This window comes from Phasianus colchicus, chromosome 22 (assembly GCF_987193195.1).
Source record: "Phasianus colchicus chromosome 22, bPhaCol1.hap1.1, whole genome shotgun sequence".
Taxonomy (NCBI): domain Eukaryota; kingdom Metazoa; phylum Chordata; class Aves; order Galliformes; family Phasianidae; genus Phasianus; species Phasianus colchicus.
Genome location: NC_143457.1, coordinates 2151983 through 2179767, shown reverse-complemented (window position 1 = coordinate 2179767; position 27785 = coordinate 2151983). Strand labels below are relative to the sequence as shown.

The 27785-nt window shown below is 40.9% G+C and overlaps 1 protein-coding gene across 5 annotated transcripts in view; it reads right to left on the bottom strand.

Annotated features, from left to right (window-relative positions):
* The window catches only part of VPS13D (vacuolar protein sorting 13 homolog D), an 89701-nt gene that overhangs the window by 19977 nt on the left and 41939 nt on the right, over positions 1-27785 (bottom strand). For all 5 annotated transcript variants that reach the window (XM_031613592.2, XM_031613594.2, XM_031613593.2 and 2 more), the window contains 20 exons: positions 27423-27614; positions 26701-26827; positions 26265-26407; positions 25521-25651; positions 25082-25257; positions 24822-24945; positions 23710-23945; positions 22857-22965; positions 22486-22646; positions 22065-22173; positions 20886-21065; positions 20620-20736; positions 20154-20303; positions 19421-19570; positions 18562-18658; positions 17392-17540; positions 16063-16197; positions 15622-15789; positions 5399-5531; positions 3833-4028 (listed from right to left, as the gene is read on the bottom strand). In XM_031613592.2, coding sequence (XP_031469452.2) covers positions 3833-4028; positions 5399-5531; positions 15622-15789; positions 16063-16197; positions 17392-17540; positions 18562-18658; positions 19421-19570; positions 20154-20303; positions 20620-20736; positions 20886-21065; positions 22065-22173; positions 22486-22646; positions 22857-22965; positions 23710-23945; positions 24822-24945; positions 25082-25257; positions 25521-25651; positions 26265-26407; positions 26701-26827; positions 27423-27614 — 2983 coding nt within the window. The remainder of the gene's footprint in view (positions 1-3832; positions 4029-5398; positions 5532-15621; positions 15790-16062; positions 16198-17391; positions 17541-18561; positions 18659-19420; positions 19571-20153; positions 20304-20619; positions 20737-20885; positions 21066-22064; positions 22174-22485; positions 22647-22856; positions 22966-23709; positions 23946-24821; positions 24946-25081; positions 25258-25520; positions 25652-26264; positions 26408-26700; positions 26828-27422; positions 27615-27785) is intronic.

Below are 27785 nucleotides of genomic sequence, written 5' to 3'. Positions count from 1 at the left end.
CTTCAGCTTCAGGGATCCAGTAAAAGCAGCCTATAAAATTCTATTTACAGAGGACAAGCTACAAGATGTTTAAAACTCCAGTGAGGACAGTGAAACACTGAAGAACCTGAAGAGGTCAGAAATATGGCAGGAAATGAAATGGACTCGACCTACAAAACTGCAGCCCGGTTCATCTAGGGAAAAATAACCCAGAACACAAATATTAAATGACAAGGAGATACTTGCAATGCAGTGAAACAAAACAAAAAACTCTTGGGGGAAAACAGCACGCAGAGAACTGGACATCAATTTGCAATGTGATATGGCAGTCCAAGCAGCCAGCGTGGTTTTGGATGACTTGCAGAGCACAGCTCATCACAGAACAGGGATATGGCAGTCCCTCTGCACACAGTGTGGGTGGGAACATACAGACTGTGGGACTGCAGAGTAGCTCAACAACAGCAATGGAAGAACCTGGACAGGGAGATAATAAAAGCTTGAAGCTATACAAAGAAGTACCACGGTGACTAATGATGGAAGAAGGCAGAGCTAACATGGAAGAAAAGCAAATGGCTACAGGGATTTAACGTGGTGCCATGGGAGAAAAAGGGACAAATGCTGAAAAAAGAAGAAAAAACCCAACAAAGCAATTCATTTGAGAAAACAGTTCATAATAAAGGCCTATTATGTACCTATGAGAAAAAGAGAGGAAAGAGGATATGAAGGAAATCACAGTGCTGAAATTATTTACAGATCTGACTGATAAATCAGCTCAAGCGGAACGTATGAGCCATTTCCAGATTTACCCAACAGTGACTGCTGGCTGTACGTGTAACCTCAGCTGTGTATGGACACCTTGTGAAGGGTTCCCAGTAGGACAGCAGTGCCAACTGCATCACAGCCCTGGCCCATAAATGGCAGAGCTCTGAAGACTCTGAGTCAGGTCTCAATGGAGCACAAGGGAAGGAGGGATGTGGGGACATGCACAGAGGTGTTAAGGTTCAAGCAATGCCTGTCATCAAAATGCAAAACGCTGAGAATGTATCAACCAGGACAACCTTCCAGACAATTATTTACACATTTTCTATTTCCCCTTTTCAAGGTATTCTCATGCCCTTGAGTCTAATGCTTTTAGATTTACAGTGAGAGTTGTAGCTGACAGTGAGATGGATGCACAGAGTGGAAAATAAGCATATCAACCAATTAATAATAAATTACCTGCTGCTGGCATTGTCTCAATCTTTGCAAGCTCATCATGTATTTCTGAGCGATAACATGAAAGGTGGTGAACAAAGAAAAACCAGTGCAGGATGCTTCCTTCCAGATGCATTTAGAAGAAACAACTACCTCCAGAAGAATTTTCTAGGTCCCTTAATGGCACGGCAGCCTCTATTTTTAACTAATACAACTGGCTCGCTGACAGCATTATGAGAATTGAGCAGGCCAGGAAGTCACCCCCTTACTTCTGCCAATCCAATAAGGACGTGAGCCCTCCCAGCAGCAGCTCAGCAGTGACAAAACAAGGTTCAAGATGTGCCCTGACCTGGCAGAATCCTGACAGCACTGCAGCAGCAGTTCTGTGTGCTGCTCATCAATTGGACACACATCTGAATCCACCCCCTGAACCTGGGCTGTGCTAGGAGTTAACACAGGTCTCTAGGAGAGCCTTCCAAGCACATCTAGAGATACAACAGCTTTCCTGTTCTGAGCTGGCCTTTAAGACTTCTGGCAATGTATGACAAGTATGGAAATAATCAGAACTCTTGTATGTGACACTGCAGTGCTTGGAACGCATAAAACCCCCCCAGAAAGGTATAAAGTCACAACATTAACTGTTTATAAATTAGATGGATACGGCGTTGCCAACAACTGCTTTCTTTTATCCCCGGCATTAAAATTTAAAAATATTAAGGCAGCTTTATTCATAAATTACGAATACAATACAGTAACACTTAAGATTAGCCTTGAAAACGTCCAGCCTATAGTTAGACTTAAAAATATCTGCTTGCCCTTTAAACACATCACATTTTAAACTACCACAGTAAGCTATAAAGCCATCGTCTGTGTCTCAGCAGGACTGAGCTTGGCTCCACACTGCAAACACAGAGGTTTTGCTAGCTGCATGAATCCCAGTACAAATCAATACATCTGAAACCAACAGAGATTTCTGTCCAAGGAGCACAATCACCGAGTAACACAAGCCACAGAGTCTTCCCCATTGCTCTCCAACTCAAATTCAGTAAAATTTGAAGCCAAGCAGCATCATTTCAGGTCTCTTTTTTTTTTTTAATTTAATAAAGAAATAATGAAGAAATTAACCCGTAAGATAAAGAGAACTGCAAGGGCCTTTAATTTACAGTTACTTCCCATGCTATTTCAGTAGAGCTGTAATTAACTGCTAACACTTTCTGCACAAATACCTGAAACTTACACCTTAGCTGTCAGCCTCATGATAAGTTCAGGACAGTTCCTAAAATGCTCATCATTCCTACTGTGCTCACTTGTTCAGAATACTTTTGAGATCAGTTACTGCCACAAACTCATTTTCAGCAGTTGGATGTTTGGTGCACTTAGCTTGGAGGAGTCTGCATGGCCCTGCACACACTTAAAACAGAAAATTCAACAGGAGCCAGCATCCTGAGTTTGGAACACTGTTCTATTTTGATTCCAAACTGCACATATTTGAACACTTAACAAATGCAGCAGGGGGATATTGGTACACAGCAACCCAAGGAACGTCCAAATCCTTTGTTGTTCTTTTTTATACCCCTGAAAAAAAAAAAACAATCTGGTTGCTTCATTATGTAAGTGGCAGAGATTTTCCTTGTAGTGTTGGTGGGCCAAACATTTATTACAGCGTATTTAAAGAAGAAAATCATTTCCCAGTGCTGGTCTGATGACAGTATTTCAGAATTCTGTAGTTCAGCTCACTGGCCTTATCTCATAACTGACAGTTAACAAGTTAAAGGGAAATATGTCACCAAGGCAGACACAAGCAGGAGATAAGGCTGGTTGGGGATCCCCTCTCAGTTGCTGGGTAGTTTATCAGCTGTTGGCAACATCATCACTACTGCTTATAGTCTGGGATCTCACAGAAGTATTTGTAAAGATGAATTTTAAGTACCATCCTGAACACACATCCTGAAACAACCTGTAGTAACAACACAGCTCAGCTGCTGAGACAGCCTGCAGGACAGCCAGGTGTGCTTCTCCTCACCTTTTGGTAAATAAATCTGCAGTCACAACTTCAGAAAATGTGCCAACAAAACAGTAGATGTGTTTTCTTAGGGGTCTGCTTACACTTCTTGTGTAATTCTATGTATGCACACTTACTTACCCAATAGTAAACCTTGACCTCTTGGTTTTACAAAGCAAGTTAAGGAACAGGAACATCTATGTGGACACTTCCATTTCCACAACAAAGCACACCTAGGTTCATTCTGTGAAATACTTCATTTAGTTTAAGGATACTCATTATTTTGTCCAGACCAGGTTATGCTGAGCATGGGCCAGAGGTCAATGAGCTGTCCACATGTACTGACTCCTAACACAGACATGTGCAAATAATGGCACACATCCACATTTTTGGTAAATGAGAACCATTGTAGAAATGAAAATCAGGATTTTATGTTGCAGCTTTTCTAATTTAACTAAGAGTAAAGTACCAGCAGATACCACTGAAAAAACTTGCCAAGGAAAATGAAGTTAATTAAAGTAGGCTATATCACACAGTGTATTTGATTGATCGACAGCTTCTTTGGGCAAGGAAAGATGATCAGGTTAGAAATTGCAGCAGGTACCATTAAACACATTTAACATTATAGCTGATTGGCAATATAAAGCACTTACTGACCTGGGGCCGCTCAGAGTCGCGGTGTCCCTCACTGCCTGTGCAGTTTCTGATGCAAAATCCAGAGCTCCAGCAACAGGTTTGGTTACTGTGCCAACCAGACCCTTCCCAAGACCTGATATGAAACCACTGACACCTCCTTCAGTCTTCACACCTTCTACTGTTGAAGTGATGACGCTTGTCAGACCTCCAATGATACCTGGCACACACAGAAAGGGCAGAGTAGGCCAGAAGCACTGCACAGCTGTGTTCCCCCACACTGCCTGCCCATGGAAAACTGCACTCATCCACTGGAAGAAGTCAACTCCAATAAACTGGCATGAGTGATTTTTTGATGCTGCCAACTGACATTCCTGTGAATGTTTCCATCTCAAAGTGCTCAGAAAAAAAATCAAGATTCTCCTGAGTCTACAAGATTTGGAAAGTTATTAACTGAGGATGTGCTTTACAGATGTCATATTGCACAATTATTGGTGAACTGGCTTCAGCCCCACAGGAATGCTTCCCCCACCTGGCTCTCTAGCTTTGCAGCAACCAGGTGCTCTTCACATCTAGAATTCAAGTACAGCCCAGGCAGCATCTTCACTTGCGGACTTGAGAACAAAGCACAAAGCATTTCAATCACTTCTCTTGAACAACTGTAGATGATGGTTAATTCCTGCATTTCATCAGGCAGGATTTAATGGAATGGTGGGAAGCATGTAAAAATTCCACAGAACTGAAACTAAAACAGTCCCACTAATTATTAAGTCATTTTAATTGACTTCTCGGCAACATCTGAAATATTTCGGTTTTCCTCCTTTTGTACTGATACTGGCTATAGCAGACTTTACAACACATGAGATGAGCAGGAGAGAGACTTCTCGTGATCCACAGTCTCTTTATGACAGAACATGGGGGTAAGGACTTCTGCTCAGCACAGAATATTGCTGCTGTTTTAGAAAAAGCAAAACGATGCAGCCTGCAACAGACACACTCAAAGAATGACATTTAAACAAACTGAGTCAAGATGATGCAAAATATAAATATTTGTTTTAAATTTGGCTTGTATTGATTTAACTTTCTTCAATAGATAAATCATGAACTAAATTGATGTGAGATTCTGGCCAAATTATGACTAGCCTGCTGTCTTTCACACAAATTAATTACCCTCGTTCGGATCAGGATTAAAAAGAAGGTTAAAACAAATAATAATAAATCACCCAACTGGTGAAACGTTCCATCGAACTGATGCACTGATTCTGAGGAAACTCAAATTTTGTGAACTGAAGGCAGAAAGGTTAAAATCCAGCCATGGGCATTTCTATTTCTGTGCCTGGCTCCCACAAAGGCTCTGTGCGTGGGTATTTTATGATGACACAGAGAAAAAGGTTTTGGAGGGACGCTCTCTAAAATTGAATTTAAGAAGTTTTTATTTACAATTGCAAATAAGAGACTTAATTCAAAAATGAAGTCTACAACAGCTCAGCCCCTGAGGCCACAACTCACCACCCAAGAGTAATGCAAGCTGTAGAGCACCATTCTTTTCAATCTGCTCATTGCTATAAGAGTGAAACAAGTTGAGCTTACCATGTGCAAGGCCATGGATGCCTGCAACAAGGTGCTCTCCACTCGTTGCAGCGTGATAGCGGATGTATTCGCGCTCGGTTTGATGTCTGTTGTCCATTGTCTTTCCCAAGCCATCTGACAAGGTCCCAGCAAACTGGAAAAGAAGAACCATTGCTATTATTAAAAGAAAAAAGCTGCTTCTCTTATGTAGGTTTACTGAAGAAATCCCTAGATTTTAGTTGTGAAACACAGACTGATACAGCTCTCTTTTTATACCTGCAGTTACTCCAGCTTTTTTTGCCATGAAGAGAGCTCTGAAGAAGTACATCAACCTGTGCCTCCTGTTAGTGCTACTCAAACCAAGAGGGGGAGCAGGGCTCCAAAGAAAGGGAGACAAAACAAAACCCAACAAACTCCAAAACTTTCATAATCAGGATGTTATCATGGAAAGAGATTCCCAGCAGGCATTTTCCTATCATAACCTCCAAACAAGAGCGCCTTTCGGTTACGTGCAGTTGTTCTTCTGTACCTCCTCCAGCTAACATCAGCATTCTTACACTCTTAATAAATGAACAAACCTGTGTTGGATTGGAGAACAGCAGTGCATGCAGTGGTGGTAGAACCCTGTTGTCCTGCACTGATACAGCTCACCAGTACTTCACTCATCCAGAACTGTGTAGGGGTGCTGTTTGCCACCGCTAGCTTAGCTTTGCTTTCTTGCACATACTGTCTCCTTTGCATCCATTTAAGCAAACCACACGATTAAGGTATGAACCTGAATGTAACTAAACCTGGTGTGAAATTCTGATACGCTGGGAATTACAAAGGAAATAGACAGTTGCCCAATGCCATGCCCAAGACCTTCCTCCTTCTGCCAGTTTTTCCAGGCCAGCTTCCTTTTCCACCAGTGACACCATTTCCTTGTTTCAGGTACTTCTTTCCAGCACAAAAACAAACCAGACCAGCAGCTACAATTCACTAAACAAGTGGGCTTTACTTTGGCAACATGAATGAAAATCACATCCCACGACCCTTCTTCTGACTTGACAGTATGGACACTGAGCAGAGCATAGCAATCACTGGCAGCAGTACTTCTGACCTCTCTGTGAACTTAAATTAGATGTTATTTTTTTTAATTAGCTTAGAAATACAAACCAACCTGATGTTATCTATTAGCTGTGTTTAGCGTTGGATTTTGTGTGCGCAAATAGTTTCCTTTAAGAGGATTAGAGGAGCTGCTATGAAAACTAAAGAGCTCCACAGGCCTTCAGAATTCAAATCTCATTAAGAAATCTGTCCAGTCCTGAAAATGGCATTTTATGGATATATTTTGAAAACTACATTAATGCATACTCAGAGAACCAGGCAGCAGGAACAGCCCAACATCTCAGTACTGACCAGAACTGGTAAGCATTCTTTATACTTGCTGGTCTATTTTGCCCTGTCTGAATGGACTGGCTCCACTGCACCAGCTTTCCTGGTGAAGTACATCTGTCCTTTTGGCTTATTTCTCACTCCTCAGTGAAGCAGAATCTGACATCTAACAGCAATAATGCTGTTTTCATACACAGAATGTTAGCATAATCACGACTCATTCCCTTGGCAAGGAGGAAAAAAGGGAAAAATACCACATGCACACAGGTTAGAAGTCAGTCTCTGCTACGTGTAAAAAACAACAACAAACCACCAAGACCACAAACCAGAACAGCAGAGCCAACAACCAGGCATCTCACAGGCACTGGGCAGCCACAGCAAGGAGTGCTGAGCGGGTGAGCAACCTGTGCTGCAGTGTTGGCCTCATCGTGGTCCTACATCTGGATGTGATGTGATGTTATGGCAGCCCATGGAGCGGTGAACTGGAAAATGGTCTCCATGAAATTGCTCAGGTCGGAAATGACCTTAAAGATCAACAAATCCAACCACAACCTAACCATGCTACCCGAAACAAAAGTGACAACAGAAATGTGAGCCACCTTTGTGTTCCTTCTGTTGGTAACTTCAGAGGCTGAGAGCCATGCAAATGCCAACAGCACAGTACAACCATCTATGGAACAAACACGAAACTAAAAAAGGGAGCTGTAAAATCCAACCCCCCAGTTAGTTTCATCACGTCTACTTGCTAATCAAAGAAATCAGTAACATGGTATTTACCTTTTTTCCCCACTTCAGAGATCCTTTCCTGGTTGCTGAGCAAAGCCAGCCACGTAGGCTGGGTACACGTGAGAAGGCAGCACTGAAGAGCCAGCCCACATCTCCAACTGAAGCCAAGGATGGGGCTTCCAGACTATTAACTCCAGACAGACTCGAGCTGTGCCACTCCAGGTACTAAAAATATTTCAACTTTGTCACAGAATCACAGAACATCAGGAATTGGAAGGGACCTCACATTTCATCTATTCCAATCCTGATCCCTTCGCTGTTTCAATCAACAAAACACCACTACCAACAAAATACAACCATATACAGCATTTGTGAACCCAAGCTGATGCCAAATAATGAGGCTTATGGGGCACAGGAAGAATTCAGAGCAAACAAAAACAGAGTTAATTCTAGTCTTTGTACTGCATGTTCCCTCTAAGCCAGATGCATGAGGCACACAGCATGGAAATCAGTTTTAAGTAATCTCTTAAAGTCTTTTTAAGCTCTTGGCACCGCTTTGTTCTCGAAGGACATCCCAAAAGGATAAATACACAATTATGACTTAAGTCCAAACATTCCATTGTAATTCTAGCATCAGAGAATTGTACTTTTACAAATATTATTGACTGAGCAAAGCAGAACATCGCATGGAATGTTAAGGGAGAAAGTGATTAAATTGAATTAAATATAGGTCAGTCTGAATTTCAGCGCAAACCTCATAACCAACTGCACTGCAATTAGAAATCACAAGGTTTGCTCAGCTTTCAGCCTTTAAAAACATTCTTTGCTGCCCTTCACTCTGCTCTCGAACTGAACACCCCATGCAGGCAACGGTCACACTCACACTGGGAAAAAAACCCATGCATGGAAACAGCATATGAAGTGGGGAATACTGACCACCCTTCTCTCCAAAGTGCATTTTGTTCACCTCTCCTAGTACTGGATGTTTTACTTGCATAACTACTTAGAAAATTATTTTTTTTACCTTTGTTTAAGCTGTCTTCTTAGTTTATCGTCATTTTTTCTTTAGATAACATCTAAATACACTCTACCATAAATGTCAGCACATTATGTACATTTAACATTTCTCTTGTGTAACGTGTAACTACAGATGATACCATGAAATCAAGGCAATTGACAGCATTAGAAATGAGAGGTTTCTTCCATTGGAGTTTCACTTTAATTTTTGAAAACTAACAACTATTCAACAAGGAAGGTGTGGAAGCTTTGGTATTGCTGTTCAACCTAGTGATACAATACAATGCACTACATCTAAGCACTTAATGCCTATCTGTAAGTTTCATCCCTTCTGGTTATTTGCCTTCAAGCAGCACCATTAAAATTATTTTCTACGTCTCTCAAACCTGTAAGATGTATTTTAGAGGAGATTTTGCACTGACTTTTGGCAGTGAAATACAACAGTCTCAAATGAAGCCCTTCCCTTGGTGCATAGACCCAAAATGTTCACAGCATCTGCATTAGGGGCAAAGCAGACCCACATCCATGCTGCCAGGGGCTGCTATGGCAAAGGAAGCCAGGTTCCAAGCCAGCAGCCCTTCTCAAAGCTTGGTGTTACATTTAGATGAAGTGTAAAAATGTTCTTTGCATAAACAGTGACTGGGCACAGCAGGACAGATAAACTCATCTTGTAAATTCTCCAGCCCAAGTTCTCGCACTTTTATCACGATGTCTCAAGGCTGATATTTAATGTATTTAACACATTTCTGTGACTTACCATGAAAATGACTTCTAGAGCAGCTTCTTTACTCACTGATAAGAACATGCTTTTTTAATTTTTTTTTTTCAGTGCATTGTTAAGAACTTTACAAACTGGATGTCAGTAAGTCAGAAGACAACACAGCTTTCCTCCTTGGTTAGTGGCCTTCCAGTACCTGAGGGCAGCCTGCAGGAAAGCTGGGGAGGGGATTTTTACGAGGGCATGTAGCAACAGGATGAAGGGAAATGGCTTTAAATTAGAAGAGGGTAGGTTTAGACTAGATATTAGGAAGAAATTCTTTACTGTGAGGGGGTGAGACATGGGAACAGGTTGCTCAGTGAGGCTGTGGATGCCCCAACCTGGAGGTGCTCAAGGCCAGGCTGGGTGGGCTCTGAGCAACCTGGGCTGGTGGGAGGTGTCCCTGCCTACAGCAGGGGGTTGGAAATGGAAGGTATTAAAGGTCCCTTCCCAAACCACTTCATGATTCTATGATTCCCCCTATCTTCCACTTCGGTCAACCTTGCATTGTAATGGCACTAACAAAAGGCTTTAAATATTTTTGAAAGAATAGTGGTTTTTTTCTCCTCAGATTTAAAATTCCTGCCTATCTGAAGCTGCTCCAAGATATGCTTGCCATGGCTTCCGTCCTCCTCCCAGGAAGACAAGTGCTCAGGTGCTGAGACTGAAAGGTTTGTGGATTCAGCCACAATGGGCTTAAGGCACTTTTTCTGCTTTAATTCCCAGGTTAGATAGAGCACCCCCTGCAGAGGATGGTTTAGGCCAAGCCCAGGGCACACTCATAACCGGGTCAGCAGTGTGCAACAGAACTGAGAACAGATCAGACACAGCTTAATTCAGAAAACAACCAGCACAACGCTATCATCAGCCTCTCATTTTAAGAGATGCATCAACTTTGGCCCTCCCTCAATTACTACCAACGAGACAACACCTTTTCCCACTGCACAAACATACGTTTCTTGAGATTCCCTGTCACACAACCAAAGGAAAGGCGCTTTAATTAGCTCACATCCCCTCGTTAACTAAGCCCCTAATGCCTCCTGACAGGGCCTGCTGGCCGGCAACCCGCGGCCGCCCACAGCCTGGCGTCCCCAGCCTGGCTCCTCAGGGTCCAATGGCCGGGCCAGCAGGTGCCTGCTGGGACAGTTTTGTGTTACGGGGCTGGCGAGTGATCCCTGCGGGACTGCCGGCTGTTTTCACATCCACAGAAGGCAGTCAAAAGTCCACAGCATGAACTTGGAATGACCCCAATTGCAGAGTCACTGGCGGGTTCATCCGGAGGACAACCGCGCTTTATTAAACAACTAATACTCTTAACAGATAATCCCCCTCCCCACCCCCCTCCACTTTAACTCTTGCCATGCTTTAAGGTCTTCCTGTTTGTTTGTGTTTTGGGAACAGAATTATTTTGCCATCGCCCCCTCCTTAAAAAAAAAAAAAACCCCAAACCCTACGGATTCTGAGAACCTGAGGCAAAAACCCGAGTCCAGCTCATGGAGCTGATGCAGCACAAGGCACTGGCACTGTGGCAGACTGTTTTTTATCACCATCTTGACCAGCCCTGCTGCTGCCTGTATACAGGGCTATGTTTTATTGTTTGTTTTACTGTTTGTTTTTATGTATTACCTGTTCCTACCTCTGGAGGAAACCTCATGCAAGGCCATTCCCCTCATCCTGCCACCCCTCCTGCACACCCGGCTCGGTAACATTGATGACAACCATCTGTATTACAGCACACAGAGCTGGAGATCTCCTCAGGACACAGAAGTATTGTCTTCACTCCTCAGGGACGCACGCCCAAGGAATTTCAAGTTTAAATCTCTATTTAACATATCATACACACAACCTTCTATGTGCTCCCCGTTCAAACACGCAGCAGGGAGGTGCAGCCTGCCTTGTGTCAGGACTGAAGTGTGAACTTCAAACCCGCACCCCATTTTTTTCCTCCAGGTTCTAACGGTGACATATGACACAACACACTGGCTATTTAACACCTGTAGGCTCAGACCGTAATTCCTTCTGTCTATATGATAAATCTGTTCATTTCTAATTTCACAGTTTGCACCTCTAGCAACATTTCACATAATGCAATCTGAACTCTCGTTTGTTCACTTCAAAATTGTGTTTCACTTTCTGAGAACATTCTTGGGAGCAAAGCTGTAGTCAGCAACACATGGCAGCCTGAGCAGGCTCACCCATACTTTGCCTAAGATGCTCTGTACAAGAAATGCTGAATTTGTTCTGAATGGTGATGTTCCCATGGAAAACAAGACAGTCCTTCCAAATTCTCAGATCTGATCCTTTACCTTTCACTTCTCCCCAAATCTCTTTCAAAAGATACTGATACCAGATGTTCTGCACATCAGAGGTGGCACTTTCCATGGCTTTTGATTGTTGTGATTCGGCCATAAATCCTGCTGTCTTTTGGAACAGTTGGGCAATGGGTAAAAGGCCTCATCCATAAAACAGCCCCAGAACTGAAAGTTTCTGCCTGGGAATTACATTTACTTTCCATCACAGATTCTCACAATTCGCACATCCTCATTCAGATTCTCACTGCTTAGCACTTGAATCTCTGCTACAGACTTAGACTGAAACGCAGGCTGAACTGAAGCTGAGCTGCAGTGCCACCTGGATGTGTTACCTGGACTATACTGGGGCAGATGGGAGGAGAATAACCTTAATCTGAAATGAATCAGAACAAAAAGAGGGCACCAGAACCAATCAAACAAGAAAACCCACCTAATGTTACCTTTAAGCTGAACCACCTACAGCTGTGGCTACTAAATCCCACCATTTCAATATCCAGACTACTCTTGTAAAGGTCAACCATCAGCTTTCCGAAAGTAAAACTCAAAATCCATGAAGTTAACCAAAAAGACAACACATACTTCACAGGAGAGCCATGCACCTGCTGTCCAGAGGTAGAACAGGTTGCCCAGAGAGGTGCCCAAGGTTGGAGGTGCCCAAAGCTGGGCTGGATGGGGCCTGGAGCTGCTGGGGTCACCAGTTCAGACAGTAACACTGTGTTCAGTATTCCATTCTAACTGAAACACCTCAGAAACAGGAACAGCTTAGGATTTAGAACCATCATGCCTGAAGGGGAAATGAAGTGTGAATGCCAAGAATTCAGGACATTTCTACGCATATGGCAACTATAGAAGGCTTCATTCAGAGGGAATGAAATTCCCTCAGGTGTCTATATTTAGGATCAAAGAACTTTTTAAAATACAGAACTCAGAGTCTCCAAGGGATAAAATCTACAAAACTCTCTATAGTGAACTTTACTTAACCTAAGGTTTTGTGCCAACTTAAATACACTGCAGCTCTTCACTTGAAAGAAGGCATTACCCACTGTGTGCTCTGAAATGCATGGAAAAGCCATTACAGGGGCAAGCAACAGAACTATAAAATACAAAAGCAATAAAATGACAAAACCAGATACAACCCAAATAGCTTACTTTTCAATTCAGTCAAGCAGTGTTGGGTTTAAAGCGATGACTACAGTATTTAGGTTTAGTTTCCATTCACATCTTAAAATCCAGTATAGAGTTTTACTGAAGACACTTTGAAGTCAGGTACCCAGAACTGCAGAAGATGAGGACTCTATGGCACAGCTGACCAGGTGGAAATGTCTGTGGTGAAAGAGCATTTTAATGACCTCTTCTCTATAGACAGCACCCAGGGTGAAATGGATCTATTGTTTCAGTGGTGTTTTTCTTCAGTAATAGGAATTATTTTCCCCTCTATTTTGTTCCTTAACATAACATGATCACAAGGCATGCTAATGGTAGAGTGGGAAGCAATGCTCTACTTTGTGCCACACACATATATGGTGTCATAAGGTGCATTGGTATTGCATAGAGGCAATTGTGAAACCTTATGCAGATTTAGATGCCTATGAGCAGCAGAAGACACACAGAAGAAATCATCCTGATTATTTGAGCCTTCTTTATGACCATCTTCCATGCAGCAAAGGTAACACTGGAAGGAGAACTAATTGAGGAAAGAATAAATATATAATCAATATAGAAAGACTTCTAGAAGGCAACAGCATGAGCCTTGCACCTCAGACACTTTGGAAGTATGAAGGAAAGAGAAAAAAAAATACCTGGCAAGACAAATAAACAGTCCATGGGGTGATTTTCAAAGGTATAAATGGGAAGCAGGATTCAGGTTCTGGTGAATTTCGAGAGGAGTTCAGCATCCAACTGCCCCTCTGCCTTTGAAAACGTTCTTTCAGAAACCCCTTGGTTACAAATGACTGCAAAGTTCAAAGAGTGACCTTGCCCTTGTGGGAAATGTAGGAAGGCTCGTGCCTTTTAAAAAGAGATTTATGAGTCCGTTGCTGCAGATGTGATTGCAGTGAGGAAACAACCCTTTATAGAAAGGAAACTCTAAAGAAACATTCTCTATTGGGTGGAGTAGATGGGTCACAAGAGATGAGAGCTGTGAGGAGGAAGCATGGACAGGAGCACTGGCGCAGATGGATGCTGCCTTACAGAAGCTCAGTGAGGATTCTATCCAACGGTGTGGATAAGCTGTATCCGTAGTGCTGACATTAACAACACATGCACTTCAAGACATCTTAACCACATGCTTAAAGTGCTCTGTAGTGAATCTCAAAGGAGATGGGAATGGGATTAAGATAGGAGCGTTGGCAAGTCAACTCAACAGCGTTTTAAGTCACTGTAAAGGTTCTAACAGGGCACTGCAGGGAACGAAACAATTGTTTTAGAGGATGTTTATATCATCTTCCTCACAGTTCAGCTGTCTGTGCTCACAGCCACGTACCTGGTGATGGATGGGGGATCTCTATGGCAGTTCAGCCAGGTCTGAAAATATCCCTCTGGAGTTGTGTGTGATTATGCAAACACTACCTCTTGCCCTACTAATCTTCTGAATTACCTTTTCCCACCAATGCAGGAAAAAGACAGAAGTACAAATAAGATTCACATGTACAAGTAAGTGCAGTAGGCTGTGAAAGAACAACTGCTCTTATCCCTATTTAAGAGAAGGGAGGAAAAAAGAGACTCCTGTCATCAGTTACCCCCATTTCGGAATTTTGGAAGGACGTTTTACTCTGTCCCCCAATTTCCCTGAATATAATTTTCATTAAAACACCTTCAGAAATTACAGTGATATCAGGAAAGCTGGACTGTACAAGCAAAGAGGCACACATGCACACCCTCCAGTGTGCCAGGGCAACACTGAGAGGTTTCCTTCCATGTTTCAGCTGTTACCAAACCATCCCCCCAACCAATCTCTCTTTTCTCCATTATCATGTCCACGAAATACCACTGGAAAACACAAAGTTTTCTGTAACTGTTCTGTACTTATGGTACCCATTGCTAGGAAAGGCAGATTTTGAGTGCCAGTTTCATCTGGCTGTATCAACCACTGCATGCTTTAATGCCACCTACCTGCAAATACACCAAAGTACCACTAACCAGCTACTACAACTCACTATCACAGAAAGCACTTTTAATCCCTTCTGACCAAATTTGATTTAGGTCTCTTTGCCACATCTCCCTCACGCCACTGTCCTTCTCCTTATACACAGACTTCCCATGTTTAGAAACTACAGTACCATGGAAATGACATTTAATAATAAGCCCTCATGTCAGGAAGACATTATTCCAGTGCTACCACCAACATATGTTTGTCTGCTCAGTATCAAGCATCATACAGACCATGACCAAAATAATTTCCTATTTTTGGCTGCTGTGTTCTCTTAGACACCAAAGCAGTTATTTTCAATTAATAACACTGATAGAATAGTGTTCTCTCAGTCATTACCTGGAAGGACAAAGGAATGTTCACTGTGCACCAATCCTGGCATTAAGCTGAAGGGATAGCAATAATAAAAACCTCTTACTAAAAACCTAAACCTCTTACTTTGTAGCTATGTGGTACATCAAAAGAAAAGTAATCAAAGCGTTTGCAGAACTATTCATTTTTGCCTCAGTTGAATCAGTTCCCAAAAATAAAATCAACAATTCTCCTGTTCTACTGAGTAACGTCTTAAGTGCTCCAATTCCCAGAGAGCTTTAGTTTGGGTAACCAGTGTAATACATCTCTGATCATGTGCACACAGGAGATGATGCCACATCTGAACCAGAGACCTAAAATGCTGTTAACTATTGCATTCAATCTGAAAAACAAATGGACATCTATGACATGGCACACTGCTTCTTGCAGAGTTACCAGCATCCCCAGAGTGCACGTGTAAGCATTCCAAAAGAGCAACATTCCAAATGCAACTTTTTACAGGACAAACAGGATAGAAAGCAACCTATTTGAAGACAGTCAATAATTCTATTCTACTTGTTCCCTATTTTTTAGGGAACTTTATTATGGTAATTATTACCTTTGCAGCTGAATTGGATACTCCATGTGTGACATTTCTTATGAGACCACCAACATTGCCATACTTTATAAGTCCAGTAACGCCTTCTGAAACATCATTCAGTAGACCCATAGGGTTGCCCAGGAAATCCACAGAACCTAGAATCCTTGCTGCCTGACTAAGCAGCTCCTGTAAAAGCAACAGGAAGATTGAAATATTCTCATGTTAACACCAGTAAGGTTGATTAAAAACAAGAGAATTGCTCTAAAATAACACACAAGTATCAGTAAGAACAAGAACAGCTTCATCTTAAAGTGTGGTGTCCACATTATCATGGTATTTCTCTGCATGCCCAAACAAGTAACAGTCTTCATAACCAAGAGTTCCCCAAATCCTCGCTAGAGAACTCATCCATCAGGAGAACTTCAGCCTTCCCCACACTAAAATCCAAATGACACTTACCTCTTGGAAGTGTTTCAGAATGTCATTAATGATAAATTCCTGAGTTTCATACGGATGGACCCTAGTGAAAGGATCCAGATTAATCACAGCATCTTCAAATCGGATTAGAGGAAATCCCAGCGTGCTTTTCAATGCCTAATTAAATAAAAGATATTGCTATTTAATTTTTTTCCCTCTGCTTTCGTTCACAGCACTCAAATGAATTAATCTTTAAATGAGTTACAAGCCAAAAAGCTTATCTGCTAGAGTAGTTTACACTGCCATATAGATGCTTTGATTCAGAGGGCAATCACTCTACAAACCTTTTACTTGCAAAATATGAACAAATTAATGAACATTTTGTTCAGTAATTAGACAGTGGTTAAACACCTCTCAAGATGTAAGCAGCCTCCTACACGTGACATTCATATTCAAAACAAAACGTGTTGAAGGCTCCATGTTTAGCACTTCTCTTTAACTGTTCTAATGGTCAATTAAACTACAGCCTATATGATATGCTGTGAAGACAAAACTGGGTGCTTTCCACCTTGCTAAACTTCTACGAATGGATTAATTGTCAGGATGAGCTGGAATAGCAATCTTAACTTCCTGCAAGATTAAGGCCTGTTTCATGACTTGGTGTACCCAGATTCTCCAACCAGCCTTTTCAATTATCATCAAGGAAGAAAACGAAGACAGTAATTAGCCCATGGGCCATCTGTATCCTGTACAGTCTGTATATCAGGTGGTTGCACTAGATCCTTGAAGGTCCTTCCCAAATGTTCTGTTCTAGATTGCTTTAGTTCAGTTCTTCATAACAACATATGCACAGTCACCAACATCAGGAAATCTGAAGAAGGCAAGAAGCCTGAGACTTGTGCTGTATTTTCTTACAGTAGCCACCAAATCATGCTCAGTAGTAACATGAGTTTTTCTGCCATCTGCAGGTAATTAAGGTAAATTACAGTGTGATTTACGTTTCCAAGAAAGGACCTATTTATTTTTTTTAGTAAATGGATGACTAACTGGAGTAGCCCTCATTATTCACTTCGGTAGGAAGTAATTTCCTGTTTAACTATCAGATATTACATAAGGCAACTTTGTTAATAGTGGTCTCTAATAAAAATAATCTGTCTACCTCCACATTAGCAGACTGCCATGTCCACGCCTTCCAGAAACATTAGAGGTAGTCAGAAAAACCTCCACAAAGGTTCTACTGTGATTGTTCTCTCCCTCCTCCCCTGAACTCTCCTGTGCCGCAGAACTGAATGAACACCTTCTGTGACAGTTAACATACAGAATACATGACTTCCTTGTTGGGAAGCACATTCTCTGAGTGCTCTGCCTTACCTTGAGATCCAAAGGTAGCTTGTTGGAAGTGAAGACACTCAACTTGATTTGAGGCACACTGATTTTTAGATTTTCAAAGTAGTATCGCTTTTGCCCTCCACCTTTTTCAACCACCTTCTCATGGAGGTTTTCGTCATACTTTTCAACTTCTACATACAGACAAAACACAGGAATTAGAATAGATTGAACATATATGCAATTATGGAAGCACACTCTGTAAGGAGTTAAAGGTTTCTCTATATAAATAAAAACAATGTGCAATTGTTAGGGTAGTCAGCAAAATTACTCACATCTTATGACATGAACTTGACCTCTGTGGTTTAAGAATTCTTTTCCTATCCATCTGCATCTCTAAGCCTGAATGTATTTGTAGTTAGATAAAATTAAAGTCACCCAAATGCACAGTTTAAGCTTCTAATCTTGCTTTGAATGTGTCTGTCATCATATAGAAGCAAAGTGATACAAACTATGCACTGTTTCCTTCCTACTGCACAGTCATGACCTTACAGCATTTTTCTCTCTGTTTTCTTTATCCTTCCTTATTTGACCAATTATCAGTATGTTGTACAAAACAAGCAACGTTGATACTTTCAATCATCACTACTGAACAGAGAAAACACCCATAGAGAAGACACTGAATAGACTGGTCAACTGAACACACTGAACATAAATGACAAAAAAGATACTGTTTGAATCTTGGATGACATCAGTATGAGCAGATAAACTACAAAGACTGTACAGAAAGTAAGCAAACAAACAGAAAAAGAAAAGGCATTGGAGTAAACTTAAACAAAGGACAGACTGGTAAACAGTGTAAGTGAAATTCAATATCTTTATTTTTTTGTTCTTCACTACAAAGCTAAGTCTTTAAGTTAGATGAATCCAGCTACATAAGCTTAAAATGAACACTAAACTCCTTCCTATAGAAATACGGCTTAGCTACTGCACACAGGACAATGCCAGTGACCTGGATCATTGCCTGTACACTGGAGCAAGCACAGCATACACAAACAGCTTGGGGCCATGGAGACATAAGCTTTCCAGCTCTGTCCAGCAGTGCGAGTCTCCAAGCAGCTAAGAGCTCACCAGGTATTCTGAACTTCATTCATACGCAAAGATTGTAACAGCTATGCATACTGTAAAAGCAGTGCTGGTAATTTCATGCCATACCTGATTCAGATTGAGCATAGCCAAAGAAACTCAACAGCTTCAGGAGCAACTTCTCCTCAATTTGAACTGTGAACTTTCGAGCAGTGATCATCAGATGCTAAAAAGATACACAAGTCTCAGTTTACAGTATTAGCACTTGAAGTACAATCTGTGTAAGCCATTGAATAGGACAATATGTTCTATTTAACAGAGTATTTTCATTAGAATGGAACTGTATTAATATTCCCATCTTCAAAAATGTCTTTGGTATCTTCTTTCACTTGAATTCACCTACAACTGCAGACGTTTGGATTTTTTTTGTTGAAATGTACCGTGCTTTGTTACCCAATACTCACACTTCAGAATGCGATGTTAACTGGATTCCAACAGTGAAACCAGCTGGTTTTCAAGCATGTCAAAATACACACTTGGAGATTCCAAGTAGTTTTGATACCCACATATTTTGCCCTCACAAAACTCCAATTGGTGGATAAAATTCCCAATTAATTGCTGCAGTACAGAAAACAGAGTTCATGCTGCAAGACGTCATCTTACCAGGGAGGTGTCATCACCTTGTGTACAAGTCATCAAAAACAAGGCACAGATATTGGCTTCACTATACAATACCAACCAATTCTGAAGAGAGTAATTGGCATGAGAAATAAAGTGATGGACATTTACAAACAGTGATCTCATTAATCTTTGCTCATTTTTTTAAATCCTGTTCATCACTCTACTGCAGCTCCAAACACTATGAACATGAGAATGTGGACCTCATTCAACAAATGATTTCACTCAGGTTGCTAGTAAAAATTAAGAACAGGTGAATCATTTAACCAGATTGAAATTGGCATGGCATAACCAAAAGTCTGTGGTTTACCTTGTATATATCAGTCAGTGCATTCTTACTGGGAAATTTCATGGCATTCACTTGCACTGCAGGAGCAGTCTCCATGGGCTCGTTTTCACTCATCCGAGGTGTCAGGAAGAGCATAAAAGGCTGCGTGGTGCCAATGAGCTGGTTGTCCACCTACAGCACATGGAAAAGATAGGCAAGAAAATAAGAATAAGTGACAACGAACAGCAAAACCAAGCTTCTTTAACTCAGGAGTATCCACTTGTTATTGAGTCTACAAGAGCACATACACTCCTTGAAGGCAATCCTGCACAATGGGAACAGAATTCTAATGACTCAGTAGAACGTATCACAGTGCTCAGTTTAATTTGCTCATTCTGAATTTGAAAGACTGAACTGCAAACAAAGCAAAACTTTGAAGTCAGAATCAAAATCTGCTTGGAAAACAAATAGTTAAGAGATTTCTGTGCCTCATACTGTGATACTCAGCTTCAGGACTCCTGTTTTCAATGGATGATTTTTCATTATATAGTATCAAAACAAAAAATCTAACTTACCAAACAATTAGAAATTAATAACATGGAGCAAAATACATCATCATATAAACTATCAGTAAGTAGAGGACAATGAAAGATCAAAACTGATGTTAAGCAAACTTCTGATGTTAAGGAGTTGAAATCTCAATGAGAGCTCCAAACACCTTCCAGCATTCCAGAAGACCCACAAACAAATATATTTGTTTCATAACAACAAATACCTGCACATCCTGCACGCTGAGCTCTAGCACCTGACTCGTTGACATCTGTGTGTAGTGAACATTAATTCTTGTGAGGCTTGCAAATATTAGCTCTTCGGGGACTTTGTTGACTAATGACAATCCTATTCCACCTTCCAGTTTCACAAGCACCTGCAAAAAGAGTATTGGAAGTAGGAAAAAAAACCTTGAAAAAATCCTTGTGGTACTGAATGTATACTTTGAAGAAGTTTTATTTTAGATTTATCTCCTGAGCTGCTGAAATTAATTCTTAAAGAGATCACAGACTTACAAACCCAGCATTTAAGAATGAGGAGTTCTAGCAGGAAAATGCATACATTCACAGCAAGAGGTGCACATGGGCAAAAGGAAACGACAGAGAACCAAAACAAAACCTCACCACACAACTTCAAAAAAAAAAAGAAGAAGAAAAAAAAGCAATAGGAAGATACAAATTGTAGTATCTTACTTCTAATTCTTGCTCCACATTTGGATTTTTTAATTTGCGTAGATCTTGCTCTGTAATTGGGAATTCATCTCCTCCACTGGATAAACGATCATTTCTGCGCTGGTTAAAATCTGTTATCTAATAAGAAACAAAGCAAATTACTACTATGATCATTTTCCTATTCATAAATAACAGCTATTTCTAAGAACTTAGAGATGCAAGGCATAAAAGCACTTCAAGTACAAGCAAATAATAAAACTAGGTTCAGGTTAATGAAGGACTCTCACCTGCAGAACTCGAGTTGGCCCATCTGGGATGACTCGAACAGCCAGCACTCCTGAGCCCGGCCTCATCTTCTGGTTTATGAACTGCTGTTCTGGTGGAACTGACCCCAAAAGCTCAATGGAAGTGTCCGGACCAAGAACAACTTCTGCTCCATCATGGAGACCTAATATTCCTCCCTTTGCCTGCATAAAGAAACAGAAGTCAAAAACAAAACAGAAAAAAAACAACATGTGAGAGGTAGAACTTCAGATAACTGTTCATATACATTAATTTAAAGCGTGTTTTACTTCTCCATCTGCAGAGAAGTAGTCTGAAACTCAGTCCCAGGTGAGGGAGTGGGGGAAATGACAAATTTCTTGCTCTTCAGAGAAACAATCCAGCAGTAATACTACTTAATATTACTACAGCTTCTAGTAGCTTGCCTTTAATCAGCTTGACAACTAAAATAAATAGCCACAATCAGAAATTATTTTCTCTTCATGTTCAGACACTGAAGCTATCAGATCGTGATCCAACAATGGAAGTCCCTACTGAAATCATACCCTACACAACAGATAACTTGAAAGGTGAACTCTGGATTACAGATAAGGTGGGAATTTAAATCCTCGTGGTGTTGGTACCTTAATGCAGCAATGCAGGGCTTCTGGGCTGCTGCAAACCGACAAGTAACTTGCTGCGGTGCATTAATTTGATCACAAAATTATCAATGCAATATCCAGAAATAATATATTTTACCACAAATTTTTGCTGTTTCAACAATATGTAGCATAATTTATTTAACTTTTGCTTGTAAGAAATGGGTAAAAACGCTGAAGTAGCAAAATTCTTTAACAAGATCTGACTCTAACCAGTGGTATTGGCTGACACTGCAGCATTTTCAAGTTGGTTCTATGAGAATACTGAGATTCTATTTATCATTATACTGATTATTTTCAACAATCATACACTATTATTTCTCTAACTACTTACTTGCAAATTAATAAAGCAAGATTTAATTATTTGTAATTGAAAAGAACTTTTGAACTACTGTTTAAAACACGTGAGCTGTTGTGTAGGTTTGGTCACCTCTATAACCCAAACTTTGGAGTCAGAACTTTGACTTCTCTTCAATAGCAAGCACAAATTCCTGTTATCTATAAGAGAAAGAGTCAAAACAAGTTCAAAGTACAAGCAGTACTGACCTGGACAACCAGCCCATGAATACCACAGGTCAACTTCCCATCACGAAAACTCCACGTCTGGGTGGTGCTGCGCCGCCGATCAGGCTTCCTCAACATGAGGGGCTCATACCTGCAATGAAAGCACAACAACCCAAACTTAGAATCATCCTAACTTCCTGGTTTCACTCCTGTGTTCTGTTCTTTTCCCTAATCTCACTTCTCGAGTGTTAAAACAAAAAGCTGCTGAAAAAATATTAATTACACCTTGATTTGTGAAAAATATTGATTATCTTAAAGTGACTGTGAAGTCTGTTCCTGACGCCAGATAAAATTCAGCTCATACAGGCCTTCACAATAATCCCTTTCCTTATTCAGAAAACATCATGTAAAGCACACTTTCAAGGACATTGTACAGTTTCACTGCAAACTGTACTTACAATACCTGTTATCTGTGACAGCTGCCAGACCAGCAATATCTAAAATCATACAAGACTCCACAGACCGAGGAGAAGGTTTATGAGGGTTATGAGGAACAGAGGAGCCTTCGTGGCAAAGCATTCCTGTGCCAGTCATCCTCCAAAGCTGGGATCGTTTTCCTGGCTCCTGTTGCAAAAGAATTCAAGATTTCAATGAGTACAGCAATACAGAGCAAATACTACTGCTCTGTTTTTCTATCAAATGCTATAATTTCTAACTAGCCTTGCAAGGTACCATGATTACTTTTTTTTTTTTTTTTTTCCCCTTCTACCAGCACCCGATTTTATTTCATCACAGAGCAATAGCATTTCAATAAAATCAAGCATGTCTTGGTACCTTTTTTTTCAGGATAACTCGTTGTGTCTTTGGAGAAACATCAAGGACAAGCTCTGCATATGCAGCATCCCTGTTTGAAGCAACGGGTCTTACACTTGTCTCCTGTAAACTAGAACATCAGCATGTTGAGTCAGAGCAGCTTGGCTTCTGTAGAACAAGTCAAGGATATAAAAAATCAGGCAAGATACACAGAATCACAAAATGGCCCAGGTTGGAAGGGACCTCAAGGATCACGAATCTCCAATCCCCCTGCCACATGCAGGGCCCACCAACCTCCACATTTAATGCTAGACCAGGCTGCCCAGGGCCCCATCCAATCTGGCCTTGAACACTTCCAAGGATGGGGCATCTACAGCTGTTCCAGCACCTCACCACTCTCTCTATAAAGAATTTCCCCCTGACGTCCAACCTAAATCTTCCCTCCCTCAACTTCAAGCCATTTCCCCTCATCCTGCAGTTATCTACCGTTTCAAAGAGTTGATTCCCCTCCTGTTTGTAGGCCCCCTTTATGTACTGAAAGGCTGCACTGAGGTCACCATGCAGCCTTCTTTTCTCTAGACTGAAAAAGCCCAGCTCCCTCAGCCTGCCTTCATAGTGGAGGTGCTCCAGTCCCCTGATCATCTCTATGGCTCTCCTCTGGACCCTCTCCAACAGCTCCCTGCCCTTTTTGTATTGGGGGCTCCGGACCTTGACAACTCAGCCAGACAACTCCTGAATTTTGGCAACTCTTCTCCAGCTGCTTGGGCTAGTTAACTGAATTTGAAATATTTATGGAAGGTACAAAATGGCAATCAGAACAGCTTACAACACTATAAGCATCCAAAATATCTAAGTGTAATATCTAATGAATTACCCTGAGAAAGTATAGGTAGCAGCAATATAAATGAAGTTTTCATAATAAAGCTGTTTGCTGTCTTGGAAGTCATTCATGCTGCAGACAATCTCTGAGGACCCTGCTCCCTTAACTGTCAGCATGACAAATGGTTGTAGGATGGGTTCATCCCATGCATAATCCAGGGAGGTCATGGGCTTCACCTCAGTGTACAGCCTTGGCTCGACAACACCGTGCTGATTAAAAACAATTGGGACCTGTAACAGTAATGAAAAAGCATTTAAATTTCACACCAATTCTCCATCAGTTACGTTTTTTGCTATCATTTATTCATTTTTCAGGCGTTGATCACTGAAATGTGCTCTCACTTTTCTTCCCCCCCTCCATTTGAGCCTCAAAGTTAATCTCAAAGGGACCAGAAATAATCAGCTTTGCTTTTATTCATCATCTTCAGTTCAGAAACTCTTTAGTCCCATGGTAGCATCTCAAACCTTTCCAATTAAAATTAGGAGACGTGCCCAGTTTTATTGAGCAATTCAGTAACAAAAGCCAGAATAATAACCATTATCAAGAGCTGTGTCTCCTGTTCTAATCACAATGCAGTCTGTAAGTTACTGTCCAATAAACAAAGCAAATTCTCTGATTTTCTACAGTCATTAACATGGAACTTCATCTCTCACACTCATTATCATCAGCTCTGTACTGATTCTCATTTTACATTGAGGAACCAATGTGCCTGAAAGAAGAGGGAAGCAAGAAAGTTTTGTATTTGAATAAAGAAGTCCAACGTTAGAGAGAAAGGAAGTGGTATCAGTAGCCTGAATTCTTTCTGTGTGTTATCCAAGTGCTGAAAAGAACACAGAACAGATTATAAACTGTTGTCCTATTACAACCTTCCCACCATTATGATGCTCTTCCTCTTTCTATAGACCTATGAAAGCCACAATATAGGCACCATTATTTGAACAAAACTGAAGAAAGTTACTTATATACAAATACATATTGCTACAGACTTCCACTGTATTTTCTTATGGAAGCTAGACAGTTCCTTAACTTAAATCTAAAAGAATTCTTCTACTTTTTAAATTTAAAAAACATTAAAAAAAGAAAATCATGATTTTCTCCTCTTTTACCTTGGAAAAATTGTCTATGCGAAAAGGTGGTGGCAGCTGATCTGTGTCACTGAATGCAACGTGGTACGTGGCTCCCTGAAGAGTAATTTCTACCCTTAAGAAGTAGCATTTTCCCAGGGTGTCCCTGAACAAGAAAGAGCAAGTGCAAGACAGGTGGGTTTCTGATGGGCATTACTGCAGCTCTAAGTGTTCAATGGGGGGCATATGGCACCATTAAAAAAATGGAAGCATGTCACAAAATACTTGCATACAATAACTACCTCATATTAATATGGAACGAGTTATTTTTGTTGACTTCAAATCCCCCAGACCAAATGCAGTTTGGGACATCCATCAGTCTCACACATAACAGCTGATCATAGTCATTGCGTGGCCAGTGGAACACAACGCTGGAGCCAGGCAGCGTGGAGATGTAGCCATCAGGGTTGGATGTCCCCTGGTAATAGAAATCAGGAAATAATTATCCTAAGGGCATGGAAAATACAATATTAATCCATACACCTCTCAAATACAATGCAGCTTTCAAACCCATACACCTCCCACAGCAATTATTTTGTTAGGTGAATGCTCAAAATTAGAGTAACAGTTTAAAAAGTCCTTGTAATCAGATTAGAAAACTTTCAGGTACAATGTCTGTATTCTTTGCAGTTAGAAGATGCTGTGCCTAACTCCAGGTGGAACAGAAATAAAGGCCCTTACCTGGCCTCTGGCAAACTCCCTCTGAACAAAGGCAAGCTTATAGCTGGACTTATTATCTAGCAGGTAACGGGGGGCAAATGTCACCATGCAGGTATCAATGTAACGCCCTCTGCCCTTCTTAACATCAATACCTGGTAACAGACACAAATTAAAAGTAATGCTGTTAATTACAAGGAAAAAAAAATCTAAAACTAACTTTCAAACTACATTTAACATAATTATTTTCAGTGAGTTTCTGAGATGTACAGTTTCTGTCATGCCTTTTGCACAGGTGAAATATTAACAGGAAATGTGGTTTTATACTACCTGTTACCCTCTGTATCTCAAGTAGAATTTAGAGATAATAAGCACCAAGGCAAAAAAAACCCCTCTATTTTCAAACGACCAGGAAAATCAATGTAATTATTTCCCTTTTCAACACACGAAGCATATGGACACCTAAATACAATTAGAGATAGTGCTGAGGTGGGATTTCAGATGTACTTAGAAGTAGTGTACAGGGGGGATAAAGGACCATAAAATGAAAGAACACTTTGTAAATACATTTACCAAAACTTGAAGACTAAATGCAAAAATAAAAATCACTGAAAACTGATTTTTAAGCAAACCAGTTTCAGAATACAGAGGTATGAGTTGTTAGGATTCTAATTCTTTACTAACACTTTTCTCCAGACACTCACAAATCTTTAGCAAAACAAGTTTCTTTTCTGCAGTTCCACAGTGTCTCTCAAACACAGCACATACCAATGTTGTAAATGAGGCCTGGTCGGTTTCCATGCTGGATCACCTTGAGGGCTCTGACACCGCTACCGCCGTCCAAGGAAAAGCCCTGGCACCAGCCTGGCATGCCTTCAGGATGGATGCCTTTCCCAACCCGCATCGTACAGCTAAGGGTAAGAAGAAAACACAGATTTAAAGAAAGGATCAGGTGGTGACAAGGAAAAAGTAAATTTCCTCCTGGAGGCCAGATAAAATAACTGACAATCTGCTTTCCAAAATCCTTCACTCTGCTGCACATGGGCTTCCAAGTGACTGCTACCACTACTCAACAGGTGATCTTAGGAAAAAGCTTTCCCTCTTAGCTGCTATCTATACTAATATGCCAGCACACCATCCTCTGCCAATTATAGTTGTATTTAACAAGGTTCCTCACCTCTGTTCCTCTCTCAGTGGTACTTACAAGTTGGGCTGTTCTTTATCAGCGTAACAGAAGAGAAGTGGGCTGAGGCTTCTAGCAAGTTCATGCTCTTCAAACTGCCCAGCTGCATCTGTTTTGGCATTATCTTGTCTGAAGATGAGTGGCAATCCTTTAAGGAAACACAAAAAAATGAGTTATCAAATCATACTCTTACAAGAATTCAAGATGAGAATGGCAAAAGCTATTCCCATTAAAGAAGAGTCTAAAATTCTCCTGTTGGAATGTCAGCCATTAGTCTGCACACAATCCAATTCTGCATCCACAATCTCCACCTGAGCTGCTGAAGAGGTAAACCCATCATAGCTGTGAGCACAGAGCCTACAAGTGAAAAAGGATCTTGCAGCTCTGACAGCACCAATGTAAGCTTCTTGTATAACTGCAACTTATTGTTGAAGACCTGATGCTTTTTGAAGGCATCTCAGCCTTTGAAAACCACATTTTTAAGTCTAACCTGTGTCAATTTGTTCGCAGCTACATAAATTATTCGTGTTTAAAAGTCTGTAATAGAGCCACTGTAAGTTATCTGTTGCAACACTTATAACACGAGCTACTGGCACTGTTAAAAAAAATATTTCCTGCAATTTTAATTCCTCTGAAGGGGTCTTTAAAAGCTCTTGTCTAGGAAGCAAACTGAAACACTGCATGAAATCTTCATTTCCAAATTCCATCGTTGTATTTCTGAAAGAAGACACTGTAAAACTCACCTGTTTTATTGATTAACCAATACGGGGCTGAAATGAGAATCTTCAGAGAACCTTCTGCACGACACACAATCCTTATGGTCAAATTCAGCTGGCGTTTGTTGACATCATACAATCGCATCCTCACCATATAGTTTTGTGTCCCAGGAGGAATCAACAGCTCTTTGCAGATTGGGAAGTTTTCTAGCAGTACTCCTGGGAATAACCAAACAGAACAACAGAAGGCACATAAGCATAGAAGTATACCATTGATCTTTCCTATCGTTTACTCTTCCTGAATATTTCACATAGCTCACCCATGTTAACTTGTAAAACCACTCCATGCAAAGATCTCTGACCTCATTAAGTCAGAAGCAGCAAAACGTT